Source organism: Trichoplusia ni, unplaced genomic scaffold, assembly GCF_003590095.1.
Source record: "Trichoplusia ni isolate ovarian cell line Hi5 unplaced genomic scaffold, tn1 tig00000179, whole genome shotgun sequence".
NCBI lineage: Eukaryota > Metazoa > Arthropoda > Insecta > Lepidoptera > Noctuidae > Trichoplusia > Trichoplusia ni.
The window spans coordinates 303780-318607 of record NW_020799993.1 but is presented as its reverse complement, the minus strand read 5'-3'; the positions used below and the strand labels follow the sequence as shown (position 1 = coordinate 318607).

At 40.8% G+C, this 14828-nt stretch overlaps 1 protein-coding gene across 1 annotated transcript; it reads right to left on the bottom strand.

Moving 5' to 3' along the window:
• Positions 1-8: 8 nt before the first annotated feature.
• LOC113506964 (multiple epidermal growth factor-like domains protein 8) lies at positions 9-14485 on the bottom strand. The gene is made up of 23 exons (XM_026889811.1): positions 14430-14485; positions 13989-14232; positions 13718-13909; positions 13314-13540; positions 12736-12927; positions 12451-12550; positions 11870-12315; positions 11619-11783; positions 11378-11514; positions 11041-11274; positions 10819-10955; positions 10508-10733; positions 9889-10427; positions 7001-9731; positions 6489-6923; positions 6238-6402; positions 5573-6144; positions 5233-5490; positions 4850-5148; positions 4323-4570; positions 3596-4251; positions 3350-3510; positions 9-3243 (listed from the first exon to the last, which is right to left on the bottom strand). The coding sequence occupies exons 2-23, from the start codon at positions 14157-14159 to the stop codon at positions 3117-3119; spliced, it is 8418 nt and encodes a 2805-aa protein (XP_026745612.1). The 5' UTR covers positions 14160-14232; positions 14430-14485; the 3' UTR covers positions 9-3116.
• Between the last annotated feature and the right edge of the window lie 343 nt (positions 14486-14828).

Here is a 14828-nt window from a genome sequence, read left to right as displayed (position 1 = left end):
GTTTTTACAACCAACAGTATATTTTATTTTATAAACATTTATTATACATTCAGGTTAAACAAAAATATATATATTGCTTGTACATAATACTGCCATAAGATTCCATTTAAATGAAAGTAAATATTGCGTTGAAAGTCTTTGATGGACAATTTGTTACAACAGTGGTGTGCTAAAAAGATCTGTTCATTACATAAAAGCCTTGTATGAAATCACATTGTAATGCACACCTAAGTCTTATTTATTGATAAAGCTGCCCATATAAATATAACTATAATATTTTACAAAAAATACGATTACATAATCAAATGTACCAAATATATAGATAACTATCAAATAAAACACTTCCATAATCTAATTGTTTACATGAATGGGCATCTTTATAGGTTGTTACAGTAAACACTTAAAATAATATCACACCTGAAGAAAAGCAAGGATGGCTATTAGTTAGCTCAACATGATGTTCATCAGAAAAGCAGACTACGAAGAATCAGATACAGAAAGTTTGTACAAAGGATATACCTTCATAAAATGCATTACAGAGCTGTCATAATTCCGTATAAAAATATTTTGAGCAAATAAAATTATGCTTATTTTTCTAAGGTAAACCCAATACCTAGTAATAAAATTCAATAATTAATACAAACTAGTAACTATATAGAATGGACATCACTATTCTTGTGAGAGCAAGTAAGAAAAAGTGGTTTACAATACTTCTGTTATGAAGACCTACCTCATTGTCATTTTGGCAATTCATACCTACTAACAGATATAAGGGCTTTAATAATTATATCATTGAGCATAAAATAGGACGAAATCATGTTATAAATAACACTTGTTACAACAATTTTCAGAGAGATTACTGCATAAATTGAGAATGTAAGAGCTAGAAGCCCTATCTAGTTACATATGAATAAACCTAATAGCATATACACATTACATCGCACGAATAATTTCACTATAATTTTAATAGTTTAAAAATGCATGGTTCACTTATGCTTAATTTTCTAAAGTTACACAGAACCCTCATTACTTTGTCCACAAATGAGATACTAACTAGGTATTTTACAGTCAATGTAAACAAATCCCATTTTACTTTGTCAAATAATATATAAATGCATTTGAATGTATATCAGAAAGTTCTAATCGAAGGTTATGAGCAATAAATTTCTTAGTATAAATATCCTTAAAGCTCTTTGATACCTGATCTAAAATTTGGTAATTCACAATTATTACACATTATTTTATGTACAAAGATATTATACAATTGGAATGTAATTTGGACTCGGCTTATACCTTTGATCAAGTACAATTCATTTGATTATGTTTAACTTAATAATGTAGCCATAACAATATTCAGTACTCTCTTAATATGTTAAAGTTAATCCTACCTAATTATTTATTACACTTCTACTTATACATTATAATAATTGATCAATCCATTTACACAATACTGCTGATTACTAATGAGCAAGTTAATCATGAAAATTAATTGCTTTAATATCTGTACAAGCATTTAAAATTGGAACTATTCACATAATGATTATAATACATGGGACACCTGATAAGACGTATCGAAAACGAGGCTATATTGTCTGCCGTAATTTAAAATATCTAACAACTTTGCTATAGAATACTGTATTTTTTTACTATATACAACATGGCCACATTACATCCGGCCGACGCTTAAGATCGATAAAATTTGAGACACCGATTTTTTTAAAGATATATACGTATTCATGATCTAATTCTATATCTCAATTTACAAATATTGCACGTTTGACTAACGTTTCGCTCGGCCGAACTAAAACTGGTACAACAACATGTATTCTAGCAATTACTGTGTTAATACCACACACATAATATACCCATAGATACGTAAAACATTACTTATGACCAGCAGTTACGTAATTATTCGAGTTTGGAAAATATATAGATACTAATACAAAATGGTTCCTAATTGGGTAGGTACGTACATTTTTTATATCTTAGGTTTATTTTTGTCTTATTTGTGAGATTTATGACTAAGAAACATGGCAAACATAACGTGAACACCGTAATAGATGCTAGCAGATGTGTGCAAAGCATAAAATATGTCTGATACAATCAGAAAAAAGAAAGTTGTTATACATGAATAGCAGTCTCGGTTTACTAGAGTGAAAACTCTTTCCCACTAAATAATGTAACTGGTAACATTGACAGGGATTATATATTGTATGCAAATAAATTTGTCTATTTCATTAACTGTCTAATGAAGAAAAAATTTGCTGAAGCACTTTTTTTTGACCAACGGGTGGCGGTATTTTTAATAAATTTAACAATAAAATTAGTAAAAATACCATTATTTAAATAGAACCAGAGCTTCATAAACAAAAACCTTCCTTTCTCTAATATGCCTGGTATCTTCTAAAATACTTTGAGATATATATTCTTATTTAGATGCCATAAACAATTGATTCTAAATAATTTATCTAAAATACATATAACATACATAAATGTAACCAATTTAGAAAACAACTGCCCATAGATAAATTTAAATAACTAATAATATCTTTTAAGAGATTCAACTATCCATAGGAACATAGTTTTATAATGTACCCTAGAAATTATCAGCTGCGATATTACAGACTACTAAAACTTGTAAATAAAGATCTGAAGCTAACTCATAATATAGACATTCAATAACATTCCTTTAACAAAATTTCGCATCAACATTACATAATAAAATTTCGATTTAAACAACACAACAGATTAGCAGATATCGGCTATTCACAACCCGCGCATAGTTTGCGCTCAATTTTGATACCTTTGGCTCCTCGCTCGTATCGAAACGACACAGTTATGAGATTCAATAAATAGCGAAGATAATGGCAGATCCTCGACAAAAATTGTGTAAGTGGAGACCAATCTCACCACTCACCGATCGTTATATACATACACGTAAAAATCTACAACACCCGTCCTAAATATTTTGAAAATTAACTTAAATTGTTGCGGCCCGTGATGAAATAATCAATCGCAGCCTGTATACGTACATTTTACGTTGAACTGAAATATCGGTTCGAGCTCCGTTGAGCAGAGATTCATTATTGAGCAGCGCCAGCAGCAGGGCGCGGCGCCTAGGTGTGCGCGGCCAGGCGGGCCAGCGGCGGCGCCCGGCGGGGCCGCGAGGCCGGCGCGCGCGAGACCAGCACCAGCGACGACGCCAGCGCCAGCCGCACCGGCACGCGGGACCCGCCCGGCAGTCTGGAGGAGAGCATTCACGTTACATTCCAGTTCAATAGGATTAGACTCATTAATGTAGAGCACCGTAACAAAGAAAAATCTGGCCTTAAGAAATCGTATGACTTACTTGACGAGTACCGATGTGACCGCCGCCCGGCCGTCGACGGTGGGCTCGATGGCGACAGGGCGCAGGTCAGGCGGGCGCCGCCGCCGCAGTCCCGCTGACGTCACGCCACCGCTCAGCATCACCGTTACCGCTGCGAATGGCCGCTTGGCCATGTGCAGCATCTGAACAAATATTTTCTTATGTAGGTAAATTTAAATAAAACCAAAATTCGAAATTTATCAATTAACATGATGTGAACAGCTTTACCTCGACAACGTGTCTTCTCCTCGCTCGGCGGACGTCAGCTGCCTGTTTCGCTTTCCACGCGACAACGCAGGCCGCGAGGAACAAAAAGAAGCAGGAGAAGAACACCGAGAAGAACACGAACAGGTCGATGTGCAGCTGGTCTTGACGGAAGAATATCACACCGAAGCCCGCCGCCCCGTCGTCCGTGTGCCTCGCACGAATCACGATGTAAAACTTGGTGTGTGTCAGCTCGTGAACATTCTGCGGTAGTGTGAGGACCAGCCTGTTTCTCAGATTTCTGACACGAAGCAGAATGTTCTTCCTATCTACAGTTACGTAAGTGGCAAGATCCTTGGCCGTATAGTCGGCAAGTGTATACTCAGTTTTATCGTAATACCAGGTTACTCGAGGCTCCTCTGGCACGTGCTCGTCAAACGATGGCATTCTACGATTCGGCTCATGTTTATGGTACGTGGGGTCTAACTCGACCGCATGGTCACCATTGCTGGAGTTTACTGATACCACAAAGGAGCTGTCGTTAGGGCTCAGGTACAGGTCCACAGCGCCCTGAGTTACATCCACTATCACTCTTATGTCGACGTTCATGTATCGCGGGTTGACAGCCACAAAAACTGTTTGGCCGGGGTATAGCGGTCGTGGCTTAATTTTGCATTCATCTGAAAAAAGGAAGATATTTCAGAAAATATTTTTCATAAAATATTCTAAATAGTATAGAAATAACACTTACCTATTGATTTTCCATCAAAGCATAGTTTATTCTCTATATTAATTGTTTTATAGCACTGGTGTCCATTCCTCGGGTCTCCCATATAGAGGTCCTTACACTTCACACACTGGTATCGCCAGCACTCCTGCGCTGAGTTCTTACTAGAGCTTGTAGTCTGACACGATATGTCACTCTCTGTATTATTTCCACAGTTACACTTTTCTCCTGTTACTGGGTCGCACGTGTCACCGTGGCCGTGACATTCACATCTAAAACATATTTTGTTATTGAACCTTAGAGTAGTAACGTTGTAACGGAACGTTATATGAATAATCATGTTTTATTTCTACATATTATATATTGAACTACCTACATATTATCATTGTACGTGTATAATTATTATCATTGTACAATGTGTTTTTTTTTTTTTCATTTCCGATTTAATATCCATCAGGCATCTATTGCTTCTTTGAGTCAATATGTCAAGCGAACAAAAGGCACAATTTTTAAAAGCAATATACTATTCGAGAACAACAAATTATACTTACGGTCTACAAGGATCCCTGAAATCATCAGATCCTCTGAAGTACCCTTCTATGCATCGCTCACAGCGCGGGCCGTCGGTATTATTAGCGCATCGCACGCAACGCGCTTTAGCCACGGTCCCGTCGCGGAAGAAGTCGTCCGCGTCGGACGGGCCGCCCACATCACGAGACGCCGTCGACGAGTCTACCTCACTTGTACAGATGGATGTATGTCCGTGGCAGTAGGTAGAGCATGGCACACACTGGACGTTATTCACAGGGTCGCCCACGAAGTTTGGCTTACATTTATCACACTGGTCACCCTGCGTAAACGAAAAGCGATGTGAATAGTCTGAACAGAAACAATGAATCAACATTAATAGAAAGCAGAACAATTATCGACTTACCATTGTATTATTATGGCACTCTATACACTTGTCTAGTTTGTCTGGTCCCTCGCAGTCTGAATGTCCGTAGCACTGACACTGGATGGTGCAGTTGGCGCCCACGTAGCCGAACTCACAGCGACAGACGTCGGGCTGCACGCAGGCCCCGCGCACGCAGCCCTGCGAGCACACCGCCACGCAGCCGCCGCCCGCACTCGCCGCGCGCTTGTGGCCCGGACCACACGCACACTCATAGCCCTCCGGCAGGTCGCGACAAACCTAGTAAAAAAAAAAAAAATTAAAAATATGTCTCTAATTAATAAACACCCAACAGACAGACATTCTCCATAAAAATGCTTACCTCAGACTCAGCTTTACATTGATGATGATTATTCTCGCACTCATTTTCTGGCGGGCATCGGGTGTAATGCCATGAGAAACTGTCATTCGTGTTGTTATGTTGGTGCACGTTATTGTATACTGCAGCGCAGGTAGTGCGCGTGGAGTAGTCGAGGGGTGAATCGATGGAGCCTTCGGAACACACGCCCTGGCCGTTGGCGCCTTGTAAGGCACACCAGCCGCAGTGCGAATGGTGGAGACACTCGGAACACTGCTCGAAGGTGTCGCAGGGCGCCGGACACTTACTCTTGTCTGCCTTAGTGAGGACTAACCCACACACCCCACCGGCACAGTACACCGGTTGGTAGGCCGGCGATATACACTTGCCCAGGTACGTCGCCCAGCGGCACTCGGCAAACCCTCCCTCGCCGCCGTCGGCACTCAGACACGACTGACAGTCATCGTAAACTGTGCATCTGTTTGGACACTCGTCATTCTTTGTCGGTCGCAGACTTATTCGTCCCGGTTCTTCTATTAGCGCACAGGTCCAATTAAAGAGTTCTACTGAGTCTTCTGATATTCTGGTAAGCTGACCTGTTTTAAACGTTTTAACCATTAGATATTAAAAATCTGTTTTGTGATATTTGTAACAAAATTATAAATTAAATATATTCATTGTTAGTTTACCTTCTCTGACTGCATGTCTAGTCCAAGTGCATTCTTTAGAAACACATTTCTCACAGTCCGAAGACGCACATCTCAGTTCCGGGCAATAATCAACGTTGCTGATATAAGTAGTGCCGGCGTTACATTTAAGACTGGTACATGACTCCTCCGTAGACACACATTCGCCTAAAACATCAAACATTTTCATATTGGTCGCATGGAATTTAATATGTGCAGGCAATTAAGTACAATTTAATGAGGAAAGCACATACCAACAGCAGCAGCACATGACTCACACCAGCGACAAGCCGGTTTATCTTCAGGGTACATGGGCCACGCGGCCAAACACGACGTGCATGTTGTAAAGTTCTCACAAGGGCGCATGAACACAGTCTCTGAGTCACACACAGTACCCGGGTTCACCGAAACACTATCGCTTCCCTCGCACCCAGGCTTCTCAACCGAAAAACACTTCGTGTAATTTCCAGTACTGCAGAAACTGCAGCCCATATGGCCACGACACTCAAACTTGTTAGAACTCCACAATGAACACAGGTCTTCCGGGAGAGAAATGCGAGTGACTTGGCAATGAGCGCTGCCGGTCCAACCACCTATTATGTAAATGTAACCCTCGTTCTCGGTCTCTATATCGATGGCCATAGCGTGAGCTATTGTAGGCGGTGGAGGATGTCCAACAATACTTATACCTGAAACAATAAGATGTCTGTAGAAAATATACTTTTAAATTATTTATTGAAAGGATATTTTAAATAATGTTACCAACCTTTCACGAGTCTTATCCATTGATGGCAGCTGTACAGATAAGCAATAAGAGAATCAGATCTATTCTCAGGATCGGTTCTCCCACCAAAAATGATCATGTAATCGTTTGTCGTGACGGCCGAATGTAAGTATGTGGCTTGCGGCAAATTATCATATCCATGGTTTATGTAAGGGAATGTAGGAAGTTCGCTCCATTTCTTCGTAGGATAATGAAAAGAGTATAACTTGTTAGAAATAGATGTACCGTTATAAGTATACAGAATACCACCGTACACATATAAGCTCTGTGAAGGCGCGTGATAGACTGTGCTATGGCCAATTATTCCTGAAATTTTAGCACCTTCGTCTTTCAATTTAATCCATTTTTCATTGTCAAGATCAAACTCCCAAACATCAGACATAAATCCGTCTTCGAGTGAAAAACCGCCAATTAAAACTAAACTTTCGTAATCTAAATATTTTTGTAAGGTCAGAGTATGGCCGGCAAGCGATGGCGGCAAACCATCTTTATCTTTGTTTCGGATGTTACTCCATCTTTGGTCCTTTAAACTAAATTGCCAAAAATCGCCGAGTGTTTTATTTTGTCCAGTCTTTTCTTGTAAACTTAACCCTCCGTAAATATAAATGTTTTGTTTGGAATGATAGATCTCAGATGCGTGGAAATAGCGACCTTCAGGCATTTTAGCGTCAGGGGTCGCCTCTACTGTGACTTGCATCCATGTATTATTCTTCGTATCAAAAAATCGTATATCATTTAGCGGGCCGTGAGAGAGTGAATAACCTCCAAACATCCATAAGCCTCGTCTATCAGCTACCAAGCTGTGCCCGAATCTGGGTAGAGTTTTTCGTAAATGATCTAAACCATCAGATAAATATTCTGAATTGAAAAGTTCCGTAAACACAAGTTGCGTTTTATCAAGTCTGATTGAGCAATCGTCTCCGCCAAATCCTTCATTACATAAGCATCTTCCATAGCTAGCATCACATACGCCAGCGCCAACAGCCATGCTGCAATTGTTACGACAGATTTCAACTTCGCAGTTTGGTCCGCCGTAACCTTCACGACATACACAGTGCCGTTTGGAGCACACTCTTGGCCACCCACAGTAGCCATCGCAAGCAAGCACCTTATAGCTTCCCTCAAATCCTTGATCGGGTTGCCCCTGTTTATAATGTACTGTCAGATTTCCACTGCGAGCTTCTATGACACCTGATGAAGCGCCATTGCAAAACACACCCAACAACTGACTCTGCTGATTATTACTCAGATCAGGCACGCCACCAAGCCCATCATAAACATATACTGCATTTTCGTCACACGGAACATCGAAGGTTGAAGAATTTATAGTAAACTGAATTATAGCATCATTTATGTCTTCAGCAGATATAATCCACAAGCATTCTTTGGAAGGTCCTATAGTTTTAATGTCGGGGTCGGTCTTATAAGAACCAATGCCTTCGGTTTGGGTTGCATTTAACATTCCTCTAGGCTCGCACTGGTAATAGCATCGACCTCCATGTCTGGGATCCCCATAAAACTTTGGTTTACATCGTTCACAATTTAATCCCTCAGTATTATCTTTGCATAAGCATTCGCCCGTAGCAACATCACACACTCCGCGCGTCTCATCACCATGGTCGTTGCAGTCACACCTCCTACATCCCTGCCCCGTCGTTGCATTGCCATGGCTGCCCGGCTTACAAGACTCACAGAACTCGCCTTCCGTCCAATCCTGACACTCATCACACCGGCCAACGCCTTTGTTACAAGTTGAATGGTTATGACAACCGCAGTTTATAGAACAATCTGCTCCCGTCCAACCCAAGTCGCAGTTGCATTTGAAGTGTGGTGAACCGAGGCAATAACCGTGGATACAGTTGTTGTAACAGGTTCGCATACAACTCTTCTTGCCGTCTCCGATGTAGCCTTGCTTACATTTACAGTTATAAGATCCATGTGTGTTATTACAGATAGCGTGCTCGTGACAGTCGTGCAGACCGAGGCCGCATTCATCGACGTCAGGACATTGTGCATACGCCCAACCAGCGTCAGTAGAGGTTACGTTCAACACAGCGGCGCAGTCGGCATGTGACCTGGTGAAATCACCTTCGGTACAAGCACCGTTGATCGGGTTATCGTGTGAATAGCACCAGCCGCAGCCCATGCTGCGCAGGCACGCCGAACACTGCACGTGGCGGCGACAGGACTTGCACTGGCCAGACTTGCGCACCGTGTCGTCGGGCGGCGACGAGGCGCGGTCGAGCCACTCGCGGCACAGCCCGAACTGGTACTCGCTGGTGTAGACGCTGAAGCTGAAGCACTGCTGCGTGGCCTCGCACCAGACGCAGCGGCCGCGCTCGTCCAGACAGTGCTCGCAGTCGGCGCGCAGGCGGCAGGGCGCGGGGCACAGCGCGGGCTCGGCGATGGCGCCGCCCGCGCGCCCGCGCCGCGCACACCTGGCCTCGTCCGCCCACCACTCGCAGTAGTTGCCCACCACGCAGCGCTCGCAGCTGATGTAGTTCGAGCAGTTGGGACACGCCGCCGGCTGCAGGGTGAGGTACCTCCATTCTCCATCAGCGACGCATGAAGTCGTCTCGTCCGTATTTCTTGGTTCGCATCGATCTGTAAGCTCGCACCAGCCACAGGCAGCATCAGCAAGACATAAGAGACAGTTATCATACTTTGAACACTGGCCATCCGAGTAAGGCTCCAAGAATTCGAAGGTGAATACCTAAAACAATATCACATTAATGGTACACAATTTCGTAAACACCTTGCAATTATGTAATAACAGTTTGCCGAGAATAAACACAATTGTACAAATACATACGTACATATAGGAATGACAAATGAAAATAATAATTATGCTTTAGATGAATATTGATTACCTTGGCACTTTCTTGAGACTTGTTATGAAGTAACTCCATTTTAGCATGGTGGTGCGACGGATATAAACCGGTGTGTAATGAGTCATTAGCGTGCATGTCGACTGCAAGGCGGCCGGGGAACAACGTTGGCCAGTCAACGAGTGAGCAAGCTGACGGTTGTGCTGTCAGGTTGGCTACTGGCCCAGTGCTGTCTCCCAATGCTAGAGATATGTTCGAGTATCCGGCGCATATGTGCAAGGTTTCGCCTGTGCCGTTCCAGTACTGCGGTATATGCAGCCAGCCTCGCAGCCGCGCCTCACTCGCTCCGCTGAATATATGGTTGCTGCCGCCTCCGGTTACCCAGTCGACAGTAGTCGCATTTACTACGGACACTCCGTCTGGATGGTTCCAATCGGCCGGTTGTTGATATCTAAGGAAAGTGAGACCGGGCCGTTTGTCTAGAACTTTGCATTCGTCTGGTGTCGTTACTTCTGTGCCCGTGGAGCCCCACCAGCCAGGATTTTCGGATGGTGTGTCTTCTCCGCACACGCCATAATTATCTAAGAAGTAATAAATTTATTAAATTGTGTTTATATTACTGAATGCACATAATTACTTGTTTTCGTTTAGATGATCTTACCATCTTTGTGATGACATCGAGCATTTTGCACGCACCAGTTACACTGGTCCAGACCTAGCTTAGTACTGACAGATGGTAGGGGCGTGCGAGTGTTGTTTCGTCTCCCGGGGGGCGGTCCGTGGATGAGGCAAGAGTGGCAGTCGCCCAGGGCAGGGCAAATACCGCCACACCGAATCGACTGTAGATTGGTCGTACAATTGGCACCAATTCTTCTACCATAGCAAGTCTGTAAATTATGAAACGTATTAAATATTTTACACATATTAAGTTTTCACACGTATTCTGTGGTAGTAGTATCTGGTAATACGTACATCGTCGGCAGAGCACCAGCCACACTCAGGGTCCGCAAGACATTCAGGTTGTGAACGATGTCGGCGACAAGCAGACTCAGGGTCATCATTCGTGATGCCTGCTTGCCAACTTGGTACCATGTAAGCTAGTAAATCCCCTAAAAGCAGCAAAATAGCAGATTGTAGGTAACATAAATTTCTTAACATAATTTCAATATATTCCACGTTTAAATAAAAACTCACCGTTGACGTTGCCATGGTAACCACCGACAATCAACAAAGTGGAAGGGGGACGTAGGGCTGCAGCATGTGCAAAAACTCCCTGTTTCTTTGGATAGAAACGTCTGATTTTACCCAACACGTCCAATGGAATCCACGAATGGCAACCGAGGTGATAGATGTACATTTGACCATCGTAACAAATCTCTTCTCTGTTATGGCGATGAGAATATCCTCCGAAGATGACTAAATAATTTCCTGCAATTCAAAAGTCTTACTCATTGTGTGGGCTTTTTTTGTCTATTTATAAAGTAAAATTAATCTGAACGTTAGTTTGTCTAACCGTGATTGTATTCCTTACCGATAACAGTCGATGTATGAAACGCTCTTTCTCGCGGTACGTATGTCTCTCGCAAATACGCTCGAGGATAGTGAATTTCACTCCAATGTTTGTAGTCTATGTCGAAGGCAAACATTCGATCCGAAAGTTTTGAAAACCTGAGGTGGAATAAGTAAAATTAATAATAATTTAAATAAAAATATTCATAGTAAATATATGTTTAAAACCACCACCATTTATGTTTTCTTTGACATAGTCTTACCGGGCTACACTGGCGACTACACCGCCATAAACCAAAATAGAGTTAGAATGTGGGTGATAGACGGCGGTGTGCGCCACCACTCGCACGTCCAATTCCTTGCCCCCTCGCACTTGCACCTTCTCCCAAGTCTCTGTGTTCACATCACCAAGTTTAATTCTGTACATACTGCAAACAACGGGAGGAAGGACACGAATATTGACTCAGTGATTAACTCATAAATAAAACGACCTCAATTGAATGTAATTACTCACCTTGATGAAAACTCTCCGTCTACGGTACTTCCGCCGAATAAATACAATTCATGTCCTACTGCTGTTAATGTGTGGCGGGTTAGTCCAGGAGGGGTGAAGGTGGCATTCGCTGCTCTTAGGGTCCAGGTGTTGAGTACTGCGTCGTACAACCACAGTTCAGAGGATAAGCTGCCGTCTGATAGTTTGCCGCCGTAGAGAACGAAGCCGCTTCCGATCGCGCATGCTGAGTGCCCATACCTCGGTTCAGGTTTGGTTGTGTTTTGTTTCATCACACTGCTCATAACCTCTGGTTGCTCCGTGAAGTGTAAATAGCTTTCTGAGTATGGCGTCGGAGCATGAGAGGACATTAGAGGTAATGTAGTTTTGTCGTGATTCGAAAATGATGATAACAATAAATTGAATAATGAACTTCTGTTGCCGATTTGCCAGCTTCCATCATCATTACCCTAGAAAAAGGAAATGTAAAAAAATGTATTGAGGGAACTGCTAACTACTACTTGTAAATTAATTAAATGGTTTTATTAAGGTTAAGATGGAAAAAAGCTATTGATTGAATTTTATTTTTTTATTTGTAAGCTTACCTTAGTAAACAAAGTCAACAAAGATTTGTCAATCTCTTCATTTGTAGGGTATCTACGTAAAACTTTTCCATTTTCATCATACCACTGACTAGTTGAAAACCTATTAAGATCAATATTATTAATTAAAATAATAATACATAAGAATTATTTTAGGTAAGTATATAAGGCTTGTAGATGTGCCTCTTCAGAGGACGTCTCCAAATTTGAATGAGATAAAACTTGGTACCTTTTTAAATTACTTGATATCCTGAATTACAGGTATAGAAATAAATGTATGGAACCAACCTGTAAACTTCAAGTAAACCCAGAACTTTATTCAGATCATATCCTCCAAAGACATATAGAGAGTCCGTATGGTTTACGTAGACAGCTGTGTGGGCTGCCCTTTTGGTCATACCACTCTCTGTATGAGACAGCCAGTGCCAGCTATTGCCTTCCTTATCATTTTTCTTTAAGGAACATGATTCACCAGAGTACCTAATAATATAAAATGTATTTGATTTGTTGCACATTAAAATTAAACATTTATTTGATTTGTACTTCTGTATTAATGCATTAAAACCACAATTTAAGAAAAAAAAATCAACCTATACAAAATTGAAATTATTTGTTAATTCATAAATGTAATTGATATGTAAGCGTAATTCACCTGAAATTAAAAAAAAATTGCTAACTATATTTTAATATTCTGAAATTTAATTTTAAACTCAAGAAAAAAGTACTATTTGTTTATCTTTCATAGTTGTTTATAAACAATTACTTAATCACATAACTTAATGGGTAGGACATTAATGACAACCCATAATAAACAATTCTATTGTACTATAAAATGATAAAGGAAAACAATAAAATAGACTATTTACCCTTTCTTACAGACACATCGGTCCCCTTTACAGTGTCCATTATTTGAGCATGCATTAGGACAAAGTTCCACACTGCAATCCTGGCCACCCCAGTTGCCAACACAAAAGCATTTGTTGGACACACACAGTCCCCTTCCAGTGCAGTTGTTGGGGCAGTTGTGAATGGCGTAGGTCGCTCGGAACCCATCAAGAACATAGTTTGTATCACTATACAATAGTATCAACATCTAGAAGCAAAAGATAATGATTACTCAAGTTATTATAAAACCATTATCCTCACAGTTAACTCTTCAAGTATTCTTAATCTCATTTACTAAGGAAAATTATACTTTAAACAACCTATTATTGTCAGTGTCATTTACATTATGTCTAGTAATGTTAAATAGGTGTTTTTGTGTACTTACAAATCCACTAGAAGCGGTAACATTTTGTGGTTCAGTTTTACCACTGAAACTTCCCAGCAATGGAGCATCAAATGAGTCTCCGTCATACACAAAAACATAGTCATAGGAACATTCTGTGCCCATACGTATAAAACTTAGGGTAATGTACTGACTCTTATTGGCTGCCTTGATGAGCCACTCACAGTGGGAATCCTATAACAAGATTGTTCATTAACACCTTCCTCACAAGTATGACAAATACATGTCACATACATAATATGTTGATACTGACTTGTGTGTAGTTAGAATTAGTCGGTCCATCTGTGATAATTCCACTTTGATCGGTAAACACTCTGCGAGTTTTGTCACAAGGTGCAGTAGATGCGGCGCACAGCACAGCCAGGCAAATCCAGCTGATTACAACTAAACCAGCACCTTTCTCCCGTACACTTAGATAAAACATGCCTCTTCCGGATCGTCGTAAGACATAAGTCAAATATCAAAGCCATATAATCGTGAATTTGCGCCTAATATAACTGAAATGTAGATTAAACAACACTCATATAAGTTAATAGGTGACATCTACTTCAAGGCTAACCACTTAGATGAATAATGCCACAAAGGCATGCAAAACTTTTGATATGAATAAATAATGTTAAAGCCTTCAAGTATTATTTGTATTTAATCCTGGGTTTTAATGGTTGGAAAATACTTTCTAACGAGTTTTTCTTACAAACAAACAATTCACAGATCCATCACAGTATTTTGACGTTTGACGTAAAAGTCAGGGTTGCCGAATAAATAACTAATAAATCCCATAGTAATTGAAAACGTTGGTAATTTTCCACATTTTCCTAATTTAATTCAATGTTTATCTAGAGCTAAAGTTTGCTTTCGACATTTTAATCCATATTTGATGAAAACATTGTAACACTTCTATAAACCATTTTGAAGTTAGTATTCCTTTAGTATATGTCATTTCTGAAATGGGATTAGAAACAAGGCAAAAGTGCAATGAAACCGAGAGTAGTCATATGTTTTTAGATAGGTTTTCATAAATAAATGCTTAACTGAAGCCTTGAAAGGTCGCAAACAAACAAAAAATATTTTTTTATATATTGACGAACTTCAC